At 34.8% G+C, this 18,183-nt stretch overlaps 1 protein-coding gene across 14 annotated transcripts in view; it reads left to right on the forward strand.

Moving 5' to 3' along the window:
* Window positions 1–18,183, forward strand: part of LOC120779004 (putative uncharacterized protein DDB_G0286901) — a 60,326-nt gene that overhangs the window by 12,147 nt on the left and 29,996 nt on the right. For 6 of the 14 annotated variants that reach the window (XM_040111108.1, XM_040111110.1, XM_040111109.1 and 3 more), the window contains exon 1: window positions 7,772–9,197. The exons of the other annotated variants lie outside the window; for them this stretch is intronic. In XM_040111108.1, coding sequence (XP_039967042.1) covers window positions 8,009–9,197 — 1,189 coding nt within the window. In that variant the 5' untranslated portion in view covers window positions 7,772–8,008. Of the gene's footprint in view, window positions 1–7,771; window positions 9,198–18,183 lie in introns of those variants that run through there. 14 annotated transcript variants of the gene reach the window in all.

The following is an 18,183-nucleotide window of genomic DNA, read 5'->3' on the forward strand; positions in this document are numbered from 1 at the left end:
TCTTTTGATTCATTTTTATTACTGCATAACCAAAATTAGTAAAGAGAGAAATTCAAAATATAACAAAAAGCCACAAAAATGCTTCACTACCAAAAAGAAAGGTGAAGCCAAATGGCAGGCTTAAGTAAAAGCATCGCATGCGAATGAGGTGTCAAAGCAAAAGTGCCAAAAATAAATATATGCATTTTCGTATTATTTGAGTTTTATCCGCTATAAGGAAGTGAACGCTGGTGAGTCTGCGTGGTTGGCGGCGACTTGCGGCAGCGCCTACAGCGCAAGCATTGTTGCTGTCTCCGAATTTCGGTTGGTTTTGCTGGCTTAAGGGGCTGGCAAGCTCACAACTCGTCGGCGTCAGCGTTGCGCTGCGCCGTTGCGGTTTGGAGCAGGGCAGGTCTGCGGCGGTCACTGCGCAGCTTCGTTGTTTTTAGGTTTTTTGTTTTGGGTGTTACAACTTTCGGCTGAATTTTTGTGTAGTTTTTTTGGCTGCTTAACTCATATTGTACCCGTCTTATTGTCTTGTTTCTTTTGTTTATTTAAACAGTTGCCAGTTTTTTGTAACCGTGTTTTTTGGCTTTCTGCATAGTCTTATACTTTCGTTTGTAGCATTGTTGTTGCTGTAATGCTTTCGATTTCATTTGTGATTTATAGCTTGTGATCTTCAAGTCGAGTTAGCAACGGCGTTAAAGTTGTGGTTAATATATGTTATTATTTGAGATTGGTTTTTTTCCCGCCTTATTGTGTGAGCTTGATGTTTTTAGAGGCTGTCATTTTATGTATCATTGTTGTTGTTGCTAGCAGTATTTTTCGTTCATGTTAAGTCATAATACAAGTACATATTTTTTAACCAAATCCCGACTTTAAGTACGCCTATCTGTATATACGTGAACTACAAATTAATTTAATCTCTCAGCCGAAGGCCCTGACGCTAGTGCTGTTATATTTTATAGGTAGTATAATTATTCATAATTGTATTTCCTTTAATAAATAAATAAATAAATATGTGAACTAGTCCCTCAGTTGCGGCTATAACCGCGTAAGCGGTGTCTACGCCAATAAGGAAGAAGTCCCTCAGTTTTTGGCAAATCGATCTGGAATTTTGCACACGTCCTTTTCTACCCAAGAAGCTGCGCATATGGCAAAATCGATAACGGATCATTATAGGATATAGTTGCCAAACAAAATGTCCGATAAAATTCAAACAAGATATCTTCACAAAATTCAATACATATTATTTTCTAAGATAACGCTATAATCTTTGAAGAAATTGTTAAAATCGGTCCATTATAGTAAGTAGCGGCATACAAACTGACCGATCAAATTCATTTTTATGATCTTTTTATACATTTTCAATACAATATAAATGCACCTGTGTAGGGTATTATCGATTCGATGCAGCTGTATTTAGTATTTTTTCTCATTTTCTCAAAATATTGATACACTATATTTGGACTTCTTGAAAAGTTTTGTCCCTGAAACTATTTAATTGTCTTCTTTTGCCTTTTAATCTTGTCATTGTCATCTTTTTTTTTTACTCTGAAATCCTTAAACAGAAAAAAATAGTTTGGAAGTAAATCTATTGCCTGTTTCTGGCAAATTTCTTGAAGCATAAGGGGTATATGTTTTTCAGTTTTGGTCTCTTTAAAACATTCCAAAATTATATCTTCTTCAATTCATAATATGTTTTTGCTATCTAGCTTCCAAGGAAGCGACTTATTTTATTAAAAACTGTATACTTTGATATTGAAATTTAAAAAAATATATATAGTATATCGACTTTTTTGCTTACCACCACTTATTCGTATGTGAAATATCGTCACCTAAAATGCAAAATAACGCAACACCACTTTTCATAAGTCTAAGCGAAGGAAAAACGATGTAATAGAAACCACTCATATTGCAAAAAAAAATTGAGTTTCGGTTATAAAATGGTTATATATTGGTTATTTTTTGGTTATATAATGGTTATATCTGACAGCGGAAGTTGAAAATTTTATGCTACATATATGTAATAAGTTGTACAGAATCGAAACTAATAAAAAACTGAATTTGGATTTTTTGTTGATACATGGATTTTAGGTGACTATATTTGAATTTTCATTACAATCCAGTATTTAATAAAGTAATCATTACTAATCAAATTATTTCGGTCTCTCTCTTTGCAGGTAAGCTGAGTGATAACTAAATACCCGAATGTTATAATCAACACAATTTCATGATCGACGAACTCATTCATTATTATTTACACTTAAAGATATATGAAAGTGAATTTTCGCAAACACTTTATAAAAAGAACATGGTAAATATTTAATTAATTTTTTTTTTCAATTACAATAAAAATAATGCAACATTAGTCGAAATAAGGTTCAATTCGGAGACCTTAATTTGTCTTTAATATTTTTTTTCTTTAACCAGAGAGTACTGAAATTTTGAATTTTTTTTTGGAGTGAAAACTCTTACACAGAATCTTGGCTGTCTTCGATTTGCTATGTTTCGAGTAGTGGTGAATCGAAAAACAACTGAAGTAACTCAAAGAACAGTAATGGAAAATAATTACAATATGCTTACCTTCTTGTATTGAAGAGCTAAGCGCTAACTTCATGAGCAGAGAAGTGGCGAATCGAAGACATAGGATATATAAATAATAATATATTAACTCACGCGTTATATGCATTGACAAAGTCTAGTTTTTGTGCACTCAGTCTGCCTTACAAATAGACTTAGTAAATTCCACTTCCTTTAATGCCGCTTGACATAGCAATGCTATCGTGTATAGCTGATAGATTTTAATTTCTATATTATACTCACAGCAAAATATACATATATGTACGTTATGTTAGATTGTGGCGTTGAACCAAATTTAAAGAATCTCACTTGGAGAGAGAAAATTTGTCCTTTGTGTTACCCATAAACTGCTAAAGTTTGATAACCAGATTCTCATCGATCGACCAATTCGTCTTAAGGGGGTACTCTCATGTGAACGCATACATTTTACCACTTTTTAGGAAAATTTTTTTTATGCGACAACAAAATTCAATCATTTTAATTTTTTAATATATTTTTATTTGTACTTTGAAATGTACAGAAATAAATTTTTTTCGTTCTTTACATTTTTAATATTTTTTTTTTAAATCCAAAGTAGTCCCCAGAAAAAAAAGTAGTTCGATTTTTCGAAGTGATTACATGAGACTACCCCCTTAATTCACTGAAAAATGTCAATGTCGTATATCACATACAGCTCATAAATCTTCCGCAGAAGCTTTCTTTCGAAAATTTGTAACGCCGACTTATCAGATGTTGTCATCGTCCATGCCTCATATAGTAGGACGGCAGTGAAGAGTGACTTGACCTCTTGGGTTTACTCTCGGTCAGAGATATCTTACAGCCAAAAAAGTTTTGCCTGTTAACCAGCGCTTGCTGTGCTCATTGGAGATCCAAAAGTCCAAGGGCAGAATGCAAACAGACAATGGATAGGTTCGCTAGTTCTAGTTCTTTCCGCGGACTATATGCTTTAGGATTTTAGGGAAGAGATCGAACGACCGAATTCAAAGATCTATCTGTAAGCCTGTTAGCGTCCGTAACCATCACGAATATGTAACTCCGTCAGATTTACTTAACTTATAGGCATATAAGTATTTCTCTACATTCAAACAGAGTGACTTTTGTCTAAGCTGGCTTTCAGGTAGCAAAATTTCGAGCTAGTTATCGTTTGATTTGTGTTAAGATCACACCTTTTGTTTATAATCCAACAAAATTATGATATATTTTTCATATGAAAATTAAGATATTTCGCCAATTTAATCGGTGATTTTATAGTATCTAAATATGCTTAAATCCATACATATGTATGTAGTTTCATTACACTTAATAAACTTCGCTACTGCCACGAAATCTTTCTAAAACCCATTAATTATATAAAATGCAACTTATGGCTGTAATTACCATTGGGATAGGTTAGAAGTTAAGTAGAAAACAAATCTGTGTCAGCAACAAAGGGCATGCATGTTGCTTATCACAAATGTATGCCAATAAAAAAAAGAACTCAAGAAAAAAGCTCCGCGACATGCGCCTCAACGAAGCAGCAATTAAAATATGCGCACTTTTAATAGCGCGACTTAAAAAATGCCATTAAGCCGATTCTCATTAATTGCATACGACGATCAATTTAAAAAAACACGCTCAAAAAGCTTCACGGAAAGCAGAAAACTCACTCACTTGAGGATTAAGCGCACGCGAATGAGTGAGTGCGGCGTAAAAGAGAGTGAGAGTGCGAAGATGCAAATAAAAAAATGTGTGCAAACGGCGCCGAGAAAAGCAAAGCGAAAAGGAAAAGCTAAAGCAAAGTCAAAACAAAAGCAAATGCGAAAGAAAATGCAGAAGCAAAGCAAATACCAAAGTAAAAAGACTCAAGTGCAAAAGCACACAAAAAATAACAACAGCGAGCACACATCCAAACACATGAAATGAATATCTGAACAAGTGAGAAATCAACACCAGCCATGCGCTTCCGCATGCAGCGCGCGACAATACAGCGACAACTACAACAATAACAACATCAACAATTTAGCGTGGCGAATAGCGCGCAAAAATAGATATCACGTATACGTGCCGCTGTACTCAAGCGAGTACATGAGAAGCGTCTCACGATGCAATGAGTATATGCCTACATATAAAGAAGAAGTGTGTATATATTTATGCAGCAGGATCGACTTGGAAGAAATGCAGAAAGAAGTTGCAACAACATGATTACTTGCAGACCACACTCTAATAGCCACACAGTTATCAGCACTTGGGCCAAATAAAGTGCACAACCGCACGCAAGCTCACTCTCAAATATATATGTATACATGACAACCGAGCGATCCAGGCGTTGAACATGTGGAAGTACGAAATATGTGACGCAGATGTCTTACCGTTCGCTACAAGCTGGCTACTACCTCACAGCTCATGCGCTTGGCTCAAACTGGTTGTGAGCCACACTACAGCACTCCGGCGCGGCGTTAAAGCTCAAGCGAGCCACGAGTGGCTGTGCGCTTTGTAGTGTGGAGCGAGTAAAATGTGTGAAAGAAGAAATGCAAAGCAGACAAGCTGGCTGATGGCTTGACTAACTAGCCGTGTTAGCTGCTGTCTGCATGGCTGACTGATTTGCGAGCGAAAGGCCAGGAAAGCGCAAAGCCAAAGAGCCAAACAGTCAACAGGCAGCACAGCAACAAAGCCAACGAAAGTGAAAAGCTGGAAAGCAAGCGCTTGTGAGCAAACAGACGGTAGCGCGCTCTGCGCTAAAACACCAACAAACAGCACAACCAGCCAGCCATTCGCAAACCAGCAACAACAATAGAAACAGCATTACCATTACCTTTACCAACGCCGCCGCGTTGTCTTTATCGACGCCTGTGCGCTGTGTTTGGCTTTGTTTGAGCGTCGCGTTTTCGGTGGGTTTGCGGTGTGCAAACGTGCGCTCACTCTTCATTCGTATTCCGGCGGCACCGGTTCCAGCTCCATATTGCGGAAGATCGAACGGCAGCAGCGACAGCGTGAACGCGTACGCGATATCGAACTCGAACACAGAGCCCGCAACGCGGTAACACGTTAATACTTAGTTTGTAGCCTGTAAGTGGCCGAAAGTTTGGTGACAGTGCGGGAAATTTGCTGTAAAACATCTTCACTTCAGTTTTTCCCAATCACTTTTTGTGTAGATAACGGTGACAGTTATTTTCCAACGAATTTGATTTCATAATTTTGTGAAAGTCTTTATCTAAACAATGATCCTTAAGTGTGCGCTTATCAGTTGAGACCGAGCAGCGATTGCGGAAATTAAGCGCCAACTCAATTGTAGTGTTTTATAAAAAAAGAAAATTACGGTTATTAGCGCTAATCCCCGTGATATGCGTCGGTTAAAGTGCAACATTCGAAGTAGCAGGTGAAGTGGACGTGAGAAGTTGTACATAGCGAAGAAGTGCATATGTGTTAAGTGTGTTGGCTTAAAGTAAAAAACTAAAGATCTCTATGCCTTAGTACAAAACAAACGCTTAGAAGCATTGCCAATTCAATTGACGAAATCGACAAAACAAAGCAAGATAAGCAACTCTGTGTGATTAAGAAATGATATAGTGATAACTGGCGTTTGAACTCAGCGCTAAAATCGGCACCCACATTAACAACAAAAACAACAGTCGAATCGTACAAAAAATAGCGCTAACAAAACAATCAACCTTGTCGCGAATGCAACACAGTCAGCTTAGCTTCAAAGAGGCAGCAAAGCAAAGTAAACAAACAAAGAATAGAATTCATAAAAGCACGAAAAAACTACAAAAAAAAGAAAACCCAAATTGAGCGTGGCCAAGTGAAGCAAATTGTGTCGATAGGCGAAGCTAAAACGCGGCGCGCGATCACCAAACACCGCACTGCTCGGCCTGAGAGCGTAACGATCTGAGTGAAAACAAATAGAATAGCGAATAACTAAAAGTTCTTTCGTCTAATTGTGCGCGGTTAGTGATACATTCTCAAGGTCAGACTTTTTCTTAACACCAGGCGATCTCAGCTAATTGAAATGTACGCGGCGAAGCACTTGCCCTAGACCAAGGTAGTGACGCAAGCAAATGCCAAGTGCAAGTTGAAGGCGGAAAACGGCGAACAGTAAGGGCTGAGATAAACTATTTTGAGCAAGTGAAATACAATTGAGTGTGACAGTAGGTGGGAAGCCAAGGAGGAAAAACAAATTCCAAATTAATCAAACGAAATAAAATAAAATAAAAGTAAATTGTTCTAAATTTAAGTTAGTCACGGCAAGTTGCCGTCCGAGGATCTCATTTGTATGCGAAAGCACGATTATTTCGCGAAAAATAAAAATAAAAGTCGAAAAAAATTAGAAGAACAAATAATACAGAAAAGTGCAGTTAGAACAAAAGAAAAAAGTGAAAAAAAAGCTGAACAAATGCCCGTTCGTGATGTGAGTGAGCAAACGGCAAAAAAAAATTAGAATAAATGAAAAAAAAAAAATAATAAAATAAATAATTTGTATGCAAAAAAAAACTTAAAAATAAACAGAATAAATTTAAATTAGTTATTAAAATTTTTGGACGGCACATTAACTAAATGGCATGCAAATAAAGCACAACAACAAATAAAGGAAACAAATTAATGCAAATATTTGAAAATAAAACTAAAAACATGTGTCTGCACAAGAAAAGCTGAAATGCTCAAATAAAGCCGAATAATATAAAGAATACAGAGACACAAGTTCAGGTGCAATTTTCGTAGATAAAGGAACAAAAAGAAATTAAAAAAAAATCAAAAAAAAATTAAAAAATAAATAAAAATAAAACAACAAAAACTCAGCAGCACGACGCGCCAGCAACAAACAATAGCTCGCAGCTAGCTAGAACAAGTGTTCGCGTGGCGCATATGCTTGTTGTTAATGCTATGCAGACTAGAATTGGCAAGCACGAAGCGGCAAGACATACAGACAAGCGCAAGCTAAGCAAACGGCCCGGTGATGTGTAAATAAAGTAAAAAGTAAATGAAGCAAAAAATTAATAATAAAATAAAAATAAATTGGATGAAAATAAAAACAGTAAATAAAGCAAAAAGAACAACAACAAAGTGAAGCCGGTAGCAAGCGCAAGCATACATAATGGTACACAGCAAAAATCAAAAAAAAAAAAAACAACAACAAAGAATGAAAACTAAAGTAGAAAAGTGAATGAAAAATAAAAAATAAAAACTTAATAATAATAAAAAAATCAAAATAAAAGTAAAAAAATTATAACAAAAAGAAAATTATTAAAAACAAAGCCACAGAAAACAACAACAACAAAAAATAAAAGCAACAACTACAAAAACCACCAGACGTGCGCTGCCTTTCCAACTGCGCATGCGCACAAGCTAGCGACAATTTAGCCGCTACCAGAACTTTAACACGTGCGCACGCGCACTCCGACTCACGCCATTGCACGCGCGCACCGCTTTGCACATGAATGAATGAATTTGCGCACTTACAAGCATTCTTAGCATGGATTATCTAACGCAAGCGCTACAAATTGGCAATGCGCATGCGCACCAAACACACAGCGCGCTACAGAGCGCGCAACAGCAGCAACAACAACAACAGCAGCAACACCAACAGCAGCAGCATCAGGCGCACCTGCAGCTGCTGCAGAATGTGCAACATGCACAACAACAACAACAACAACAGCAGCAGCAGCAACAACAACAACAACTGCTTGGCAATCTGCAGTCGCCGAGTCATACAAGCGCGCTGCCGCCGCTCAGCTCATTGCCACTCCAAGTCGTACACAATCTGCCACATCTGTTAGCCGCGGGCGGCGGCAGTGTTGGCAGCAGTGTTGTTGGTGGCGCCAACAGTAATGTTGGTCTCTCTGCCGCCGCTGTCAGCAGCCTTGGCAGCAATTTGGTGGGCACAAGTAATCTTGTCAACAGCATAGCCGCTGTGGCCGCCAATCCGGCAAGCAATGGCAATGGCAATGGCAACGGCAACAACACGTCGAGCAACAACAACAGCAATACGAGCAACAGCGTACATACGAACGTGGTGAATAGCTTGAGCAGCAATGTGCATTTGCATCTGCGCAATACAATGCAAAATGTTGCCAACACACAGCTGCAACAGACGATCAATACGCTGGGCAACAATTTGGTTGGCAGTTTGCCGCCGAGCAGTCAGCTGTTGCATCATCGCTTGCAACATTTAGCGAATGTGGCGAATGTGAATAATGCCGCGGCGGCGGTGGTCGCTGTGGCGGCGAACAACATCAACAACATGAACAACATTAACAATAGCAACGGCATCGGCAATGGCAATGTGCTGGCGAATGTTGGCAATACCGCCAATTTGATTGCTATCAACAATGCTGGTGGTGGTAATGCTGGCAACAACAACAACAACAATAATAATAATCCTGCGACGCCGAACAACAATTTGAGCTTGAACGGCTTGGTGGGCATTATGGGCGGCGGCGGTCAGAACGCTCAGAGCAATGGCAATGGCGGCAATGCAAACGACAGCAATAACAACAGTAGCAACGGCGCGGGCTTGACGCATAACAACGGCAATGTGTCCAATGGTGTTGGCAACAACAATAATAACACAAATGGCAATAACAATAATATCGACGATAATAACCGCTGGACGCAATTTCAAGTGCAACAGCTGTGGAAGCAACATGCCTCATATCTCAATGGTAATTACATTAACGAGTCGCTATAAGTTTTAATTTTTATAATTTTAATATTATAGAACAAGCTAAGTAGTAATTTATAATTACTAATGACTGCTTTTCAGTCTAAAATGTCTTCATTGACTTCTAGTGTTCCACAAGCTCAACTGCGAGCTATAGCCTCCAAACCAGGCAAAACCGTCTTCGTAAAGTGGGAAATAAATTTTAAATGTTACTTATACTCATGGGTGCTACGCGGTGTGAAGTAACATCCAAGCATTCTAGTGTTCCACAAGTTCAACTATGTGCTATACCTTTCAAATGGGAAAAAATATTACGCGAAAAGTGAAATATTAAATTTTGCACAATTTTGACTTTAGTTATCTAAATTTTGTCACTCAGCAATTCAATTTATTTCTTTTCTCTTGAACATAATTTTGCCATCTGTTTTATGACTTTTCACACTCGACTAAACACGCTCATGATCGCCTCATATTTATATCCACTCGAAGTTAGTAAAGAACTGCACGTGACAGGTATCTAATTAGCGGTTAAAAATAATTTGTTCTAAGGTTGAAAAAAAAATCTTAAAAATATAACAGTTATTGCCACAAAATTGGAGATATTTCTTTCCCTTAGCTTAACTACGATATGATTCTCAAATGTTTTATAAGAATTATTTGATCACCGCGAAAATTTTTTCGTAGAAATATTAGAAAATTTTTAAGTAATACATACAATTTCAGCGATTTTATGGAAAAAAATACGAGGTTTTGTCATAGAGTTTTGAAATTAATATCTTTTGGAATTATAATCACAATATATTTATACTTTTTTAATAAAAACCTATCCCAGGTAGCCCCATTTATAGTATTTCTTGGCAAATAATATAGCTCTTGGTTGTAAGTGAATGGCTAGAGAATACTGAACTTGGATAAAATCGTTGTGAAGATTTTCGTTTGATAAGCGAGTGGCAATAGAACACTCAAAGCACATACAAATCGATCAGGAACTTAATTTTTGGGAAGAAGGAGTGAAAAAAACACTCAGTTTTTTCTTAGCAAGCGAGTGGCAACAAATCACTCAAACTCATTTCAAAATCCTTTTAGAATTAATTTTTTGGTAAGCGAGTGCCAAAAAAACATGCAACTCACATAAAATCCCCTCTGAAAGTTTGTCTCTTTGATAAGCGAGTGACAAAACAAAAAGAAGACAAAAAAGAAATTATGAGAGTTAAAATTATTTTGTAATTTGTCTTGTAAGCGAGTAGCAAAAGAACACTCAACTTACATAAGAATCGTTTAACTTATATTTTGGCTAGCGAACGGTTAAAGAACACTAACCCCACTTAAAATTCATTACGGAAGTTTATGTTTTTGACAAATGAATGACAAAAGAACACTCAACTCTCGTAAATATTTTTCTGAGCATTATTTTTTTGTAAAAAAGTGGCAAAAAAACGCACCACTTACTTAAAAACCGTTTTAGAAGTTAATTTTTGCGATAAGCAGGTGGCAAAAGAACACTTACCTCACATCAAAATCTGCCTGGTTTTTTTTTTTAATCTTGCTGCAATTATTTACTTCCACCCCCATTTCTTTCCGGTTAATTTTTTGAAGTATTTTGACTGTGATTATTTGTTTACTAGTATTTATGATCGCAACTCGCTAGGCTCGCAAAAATAAGCGACTTATGTTGTTAGCATACTTTCGACTTAGAACTATATCATTTTTTCTGCAAATAAATCGATTGTACCGCCTCTAAAAGCCGCCAACACCTTTGGCGTTCAATGCAACAACCTAGACTTTGAGAACATGAAACTAGGAAATGACACTGAACTTTGTCGAATGTCACGATCAGTCTAAGCATATTCAATCGGTTGCACAAAACAAAGGTGAAACGTGGACAAGAATAAGCTGTGGCATAAGAAGGCAGTGGCACAAAGCTGGATTAAGGCTAGCTCGTGCTAAAAAACAAGCGCAGAGAATAAGCGAGGAGCACATAGCTGCACATACGAGCACATGGTTGCTTGCACGAAACACACAAGAGCCACGTGCTGCATGCGATTTTTTTGCTCAATTTAACCAAAGCTGAGCGGCATTGTTCTTAGATACTTTTTATTTTACCTATTTTGTTAATTTTTGTTGTTTCTTTGGCTAGTTTGCTTCAAGCACAAAACAGGAAACAAATGCGTTTGGTTTGTGCCGCCGGTACATAGAAGAGTCGTAACACTTGCTATGCATGTATGCAAATAAAACGCTTGTATTGATATTCAAATGTATACTTAGTGACCGCAAATGCACATGCATACATACATACATATATTTAAATATTTAGCGGGGATTTTTGCAATCAAAAATATATTTTTTGTGTCAATAAATACAGCAAAAAAGGCAGTGAGTTTGGGAGCTGGGCAAATTGCTTATGATTTAGTTTAATAAAAAATAATCTCTTAAAAAACATGGAAAGCTTTAACTCTTTGGAGCTATATTACGCTTCAGAAAAAAAAACAAAAACTTCCGTATAAGAACCTGATTTTAAACGGCTAGTTTGTTAACAGCTCTATGGTATAATGGACCGATCTGAACAATTTTCTTGGGAAATTGTGCGGTTGCCTTCAGCAATTACTTTAGCCAAATATCGTGTTGATATCGTGTCCAATAAAAAAATGTTCCTTACAAGAGTTTTATTTGGATCGTTTAGTTTGTATGGCAGCTATATGCTATAGTCGTCCGATCTTAACCCTTTTTCGGAAATTGTAGCGTTGCCTTGCAGAATAATTCACGCAAAATTTGCGGATTAAAGCTCGTCAAATAAAATGTTTTCCATACATGGACTTCATTTTGAGCGTTCTGTTTATATGGCAGCTATATGATATAGGGTTACGATATCGGTGGTTCCGACAAAAAAGCAGCCCCTTGGTGAGGAAATGACGTGTGAGTGATTTCAGATCGATATCTCAAAAACTAAGGGACTAGTTCGTTTATATACAGACAGGCCGGCATGGGTAAATCGACTCAGCTTGTCACGCTGATCATTTGCATACATTTGTTTATACTTTATAGGCTCTCCGACGCTTCATTCTGGGTGTAACAAACTTTGTGACGAACTTTATATATCCTCTTCGGGGTATAAAATAATAAATTATTATCGCATGCAATAAATTTAAAAGCAAAAAATCAGAAAATTATCGCATGCAACTTTTCAAAAATATTTTAATATTGAGTATATTTACTTGTTTTGCAATACCTTTAATAATCTTGAATTAAAATAAAATTCACTTTGCCGTCGAATACGCCAAATCAATAATAGCAACCGTAATTTTCTAAAATTTGCCATTATTTTTTCGCATGATATAGAAGAAATATCAAAAAAAATAAACTTTCTACTTAATATACCTTAATTTCAAACCCTTTATAAGAGCAAACATAAAAAATAATTTAGCAAAATTTTACCGTTAATGACAGCATAATTACTCATTCGAGCCTAGATTTTTTGCACAACCCTTTACCTATACTTTTACATACACTATACACATATGTATGTACATATCTCACTCTCACTGCGAGCGCCACCGAAACGCGCTTATCATTTGTTGTATATCATTTTAAGCGCTTACGATTTCGGCTTTCCGTGTCACGCAGCCCTTTGTACGCATTATTTCAGCGCTTCCCAGGCGCAGTGGCGCAGCAAGACAACAGCGCCATCAATTAATAAAACACAGCACACAAAAAAGCGGCGAAGAAAGAAACTGCTAAATAAAGTCAAAATTCGTGAAAGACCTTAAAACTACAAGCACTAAAAGCGGAATTAAGCGACAGCTCGCAACAATCATTCGTTTTTACTTTCATTAAGCGGTGACGCGTTACGGCGCATGCGCAGCGACGGCCCATTCAGCGCGCCGCACAGCATGCTAGGCAGCTATGTATATAAAATTCATAAGTCTGAGTGTGTGTAACTTGCTGGTTTTAACGCTGCTGCGTTGACGTGAACGCAGTCGAAGCGAGCGCAGCGCCGGCTCGCCGCTTACTTAGCAACATCATCTGAAAAATTCGAGCGTATAAAAACTTTCACTTTTTCGGCAGTTTTTTGACGAATTTTTTGTTTCAGTTTCAATTTCATTTTTGGACTCGAATTTTGCTGATTTCTTGTTTCATGCTATGTAAAATATATACATATGTATGCATATACATATGTATGTAGTGGACTTTGCGCTACCCTTCACATGTTAACCGCAGCGCGGGCATTTAAAATACAATAAATTTAAAATTAAAATAAAATACAATTTTAATTTAAATTAAATAAAAATTAGAAATATTATTAAAATTAAAATAAAATTTAAATTAAAATTAAAATTAAAACCAATATTAATATTAAAATTAAGATTAAAATTAAAATTAAATCAAAATTAAAATTAAAGTTAAAATTACATCTAAATCAAAAGTAAAATAAAATTAAAATTAACGCTAAAATAAAAATAAAAATTAAAACAAAAATTGAAATGAAAATTAAATTAAAACTAAAATTAAAATTAAAATTAAACTAAAAACTTAAATTAAAATTAAAACTAAAATTGAAATGAAAATTAAATTAAAATTGAAGTTATAATCAAAATTTAAAGAACTTAAAATTAAACTAAAATATAGTTAAAATTAAAATAAAATTAAAAAAAAATCAAAATTAAAATTAAAATCAAACTTAAAATCAAATTAAAAGTAAAATCAAAATCAAAATAGAAACTTAAATTAATATTAAAATAAAAATTAAAATTAACTGTAAAATTAAAATTAAGATTAAAATTAACATTAAAATTAAAATTAAAACTAAGACTAAAAGAAGATAAAGTTAGCGTAAAACTCAAAATTGAAATTAAATTAAGGTGAAATCAAAATTAAAATTAAACCAAACCTCAAACTGTAATTACATCTTAAATTAAAAGAAGAAGTAAATTAAAATAAAAGTTAAAACCACAATTAAAATTAAAATTAAAATCACAATTAAAATTGAAATTAAAATTAAAGTGAAATCAAAATTAAAATTAAAACCAAAATTTAAATTTAAATTAAAAATAAACTTGAAACTAAATCAAACTTATAATTATAATTACAAACCAAAGTAAAATCCAAATTAAAATTATAAGTAAATTACAATTAAAAATAATACAATATTAAAACTAAAGTTTACTTAAAACAAAATCGACTACATTCATATTCATACAAACATATACACATACATTCAAGAAATCAAAAATTTCTAGGTGGAAAGTAAATTTTTATCGAATTTTGTTGTTCCTATATTTTACAGATTTTTTTTTTGCAAAATTGGTTTATATTTTTTTTTTAATGCTTTTGTGTAATAGAAATTGAAACCATTAACACAGCGCTCCATTATCGCTTTCAATTTGAAAATCTTTTGTTCAAAAGTGCTATAATGGACAATAATCGCCATCTTATTATGAATTGAATATGCAAAAGCAACAATTTGTTTTTTTAATAAAAATGAAATCAAAGCATTTTTAAAACGATTAAAAAGCGTACAACTGTCATTTGTATGCCCAACGGCGCCGTGAACGCGTTCACCGAATTAATTGCCGATCAGCCACTCCTCATTTTGCCGAATTTGTATATTCGCCACGCTCCACTATCGCGCATTGTTTATAATAAACGCCTGTGGAAATGTCGATATGCACATACATACTTACGTATATATACTTTTATTATAAATGGCTACTTTGCAGCTTAAAACGCTTTCATTTTGGTATATAAAATACTAATATTAATAATAATAATAATCAAATAAAATAAATAATAATAATATTTGTAATTATAATAAAACTATTAAAATAATGACTATTTAAAACCAAAAAAAATAAATATAATAAAAAATTAATTTTTATTCGACTTTAGACACTTATACATACATTTCAAAAATCAAAAAAAAATAATAATAATATTATATTTAACTTCTTTAAAAAAAATTAACAATCGTCAACCAGTCTGCTTTGATTTCGCTTTTGCAAATTAAGATCAAAAGACTTGATTGCATTCACTAAACGCTAATTCATAGTCGATTCTAATTTATGTTTACGATTTTTTTCTCTTGGCGAACTTATTTTCAATGTGAGTGTCGAACTTGTTTGGGTTTCTTAAAAATTATTGCGTATGTAGAACATGTGCTTCTAGAAACTTACCCAGCAAGTGCATAAAACGTTCAAAGCACACATACATACATACAAGCATACAAATAATGAATTATATATATATATATATATATATATTTTAAATATATACTTATGGTAAATATAATTAAGAATATTCAAATCCCTGTCACAGACAGTCTAGCCTGGCTGCAAGTTCAAAAAGTAATACAATAAAGTAGCGACAGATACAGTAGCATGTATGCATAATATATATATTAGGGTGGGCCAGGAAAAAATTTTATTATTTCACTAAATATCGCGAAAATATCGTACAAAAAAATCCAAAAAAAGTCTAGTAAGCCTTGGGCTCTTAATATGATTTTGTGCAAAAATGTAAAATATTGTAAAAACTATCTTTAACGCTTTAAGATTGCACTTTGATCTTGAGTAACAATAACTTTTTCATTAAGTCATTAAATTTCCACAATAATAAGCTTTCATGTTCACTCTACAATACTTTTGTTCAAATATCCTGAACATTCAAATAAAATTTGAAAATATTCCTATATATGTATGTATGAGATATGTATATACTTCTTAGGTAAAAAACAGCATTTTTTCAAACATTTTTTTATTTTATCAGATTTTTTGTTGTTACAAACATATACTATTAACAAAGAAATTCTGAAATTTTTGAAAAAAAAAAAAAACATTTTAAACTCGGCCATTGCAACGCCATTTCCGGTGATCCCTCAGAAAAATGATGCGCCCTCGTTTGGCTGGATAACTGCTTACAGGATCATCTAAACTAAAAAACTACGTGTTTTAGTTAAAACCTTAACTTACAACTTTTACAAAGAAAAATAACTGAAAATGGTATTTTTCGCTGACATTTTTACAAAAAATTTTACATTTCAATGAAAATTTCGAGATGTAATCGGAAAAAAATACTTCGTCCAAGTCTTTAAGAATTGCATCTCAAAGACCTGTGAAAACTTCATGAAGATCTGACTTCAAAAACATAGTTCAAAGACGACGCAGTTAGCCTAGCTAGCGTCGAGCGTACAAGTTCTCAAGGCTGTATTTCCGAAACAATTACTCAGATCAATTTGAAAGTTTACGACAATATTCTAGAGATGTTGTACAATTTAATAAGATAATAAAAAAAATAGATTTTTTGAAACCCGGAAACCCATGAAACTTATAAAAAAAATTATGTTTACGATATGAGACAATTATAAAGAAATTTATATATTAAAGAAAAAATAACAACAACAAGCAAAAACATAAACTACGGTAAACAAGTTACGACCCACTTCATAGGTGAATATCCTATAACATTAACGGATATAAAAATATCTAACTTATGTGGCAGCTATACGATACATGAGTTCTAACTGAAATATTCATACGGATATTGTATATATAAATATAGAAATTTTCTATACAAGGGTTTGCTTCAGATCCATCAGGTTGGATGGCAGTTATATGCTATAGTGATCCCCTATCGACGATTTTTACAAATAAATAGATTCTTGGGTAGATAAGGATGTGTTCAAAATTGCAGATCGTTAACTCAAAAACACAGAGACTATTTTGCGTATGATTATTTATGTATATGTCGTCACCTAAAATGCAAAACAACATATCATCAAAAAAATCGAAAATGACGTTTTTATTGGTTACGATTCACTACATCATATTACATACATATGTCACAGCTAATACCAATATATAACCATTTTTTAACCAAAATTAAATTTTTTTTCAATACGAGTGGTTTCTATGTATTACATCGTTTTTCCTTCGCTTGTAAACTAATAAAAAGTGGTGTTGCGTTATTTTGCATTTTAAGTGGCGAAATATACTTTATAGGGTCTGTAAGGTGATCTTCTAGTTGTTACCAACTTCATGACAAACTTCATGTAACTTCTTCTGCATCTAAATACGGCACAGCCATACATTTCTGCTCTTGATATGTATTTAGAATTATTGGCAATGAATTATTTGCAATTAATTATTAAAAAAAAAAAAACAAATAAACCAAAAGACACGTACAACCCAAAGAAACAACGGCGGAAGGAATGAGCACCCATTGTTTTTATTTTTGTTGTATTGCAAATTGAAACCAAGTCAAGCGGTTGAAAGAAGAAAAGCAAGCCAAAAAAGAAGAAAACATTGCATAAACAAACGTCACATACAACGGCATGAGCGTACGCATTTATTTACATATAAGCAAAGATATGTACACATGTAAGTGGGTAACCGCGTTGTTAACAATGCGAATGGGCTGCAGCAACAACAGTAAACGCGCACTCGCGCCAAAAAGCCAACAAGCTTGTAAGGTGTCACATTCGCCCGAGCGGCGAGCGCAATTGATACGCGCCACCACGCCACCGCACGTACGGGCCTTGTCAATCGCCAAAGCGCCCATTAGTGGCAAATTGTGCGCGCTGTTGTTGTTATTGTTGTTGTATGCGAGCGCTGAATAACTGGCGGGACAGCGCACAGCTGACGAGCAAAGCGCAAAACGAAACAAAGACACACTTTAGATTAGAAAAAAATTGCGCGCCAATAATCAAAGCTGGCCAAAGCGAACGCGGCGGTACGTGAGTGGCGGTCGGTCAAAAGGTAACGCCGATAAGCAGCGCGCTACTGTGTGTGGGTTAACGGCAAGAATCGCTGAAGGCAGAAGCATAGTGGGCGCTCATTCATGTACAGTTACACGTACATACACACACGCGTTGGAACAATGGCTCTAACGCTCGCTGCACATAAAATTATCAAACACGCACACATCCGCATGCACACACTGAGTCTTTTTATGGCACCGAGCTCGCGTAATGAGCCATGCCACCACCACCACCACCA

This window comes from Bactrocera tryoni, chromosome 5 (assembly GCF_016617805.1).
Source record: "Bactrocera tryoni isolate S06 chromosome 5, CSIRO_BtryS06_freeze2, whole genome shotgun sequence".
In the NCBI taxonomy this organism is placed as follows: domain Eukaryota; kingdom Metazoa; phylum Arthropoda; class Insecta; order Diptera; family Tephritidae; genus Bactrocera; species Bactrocera tryoni.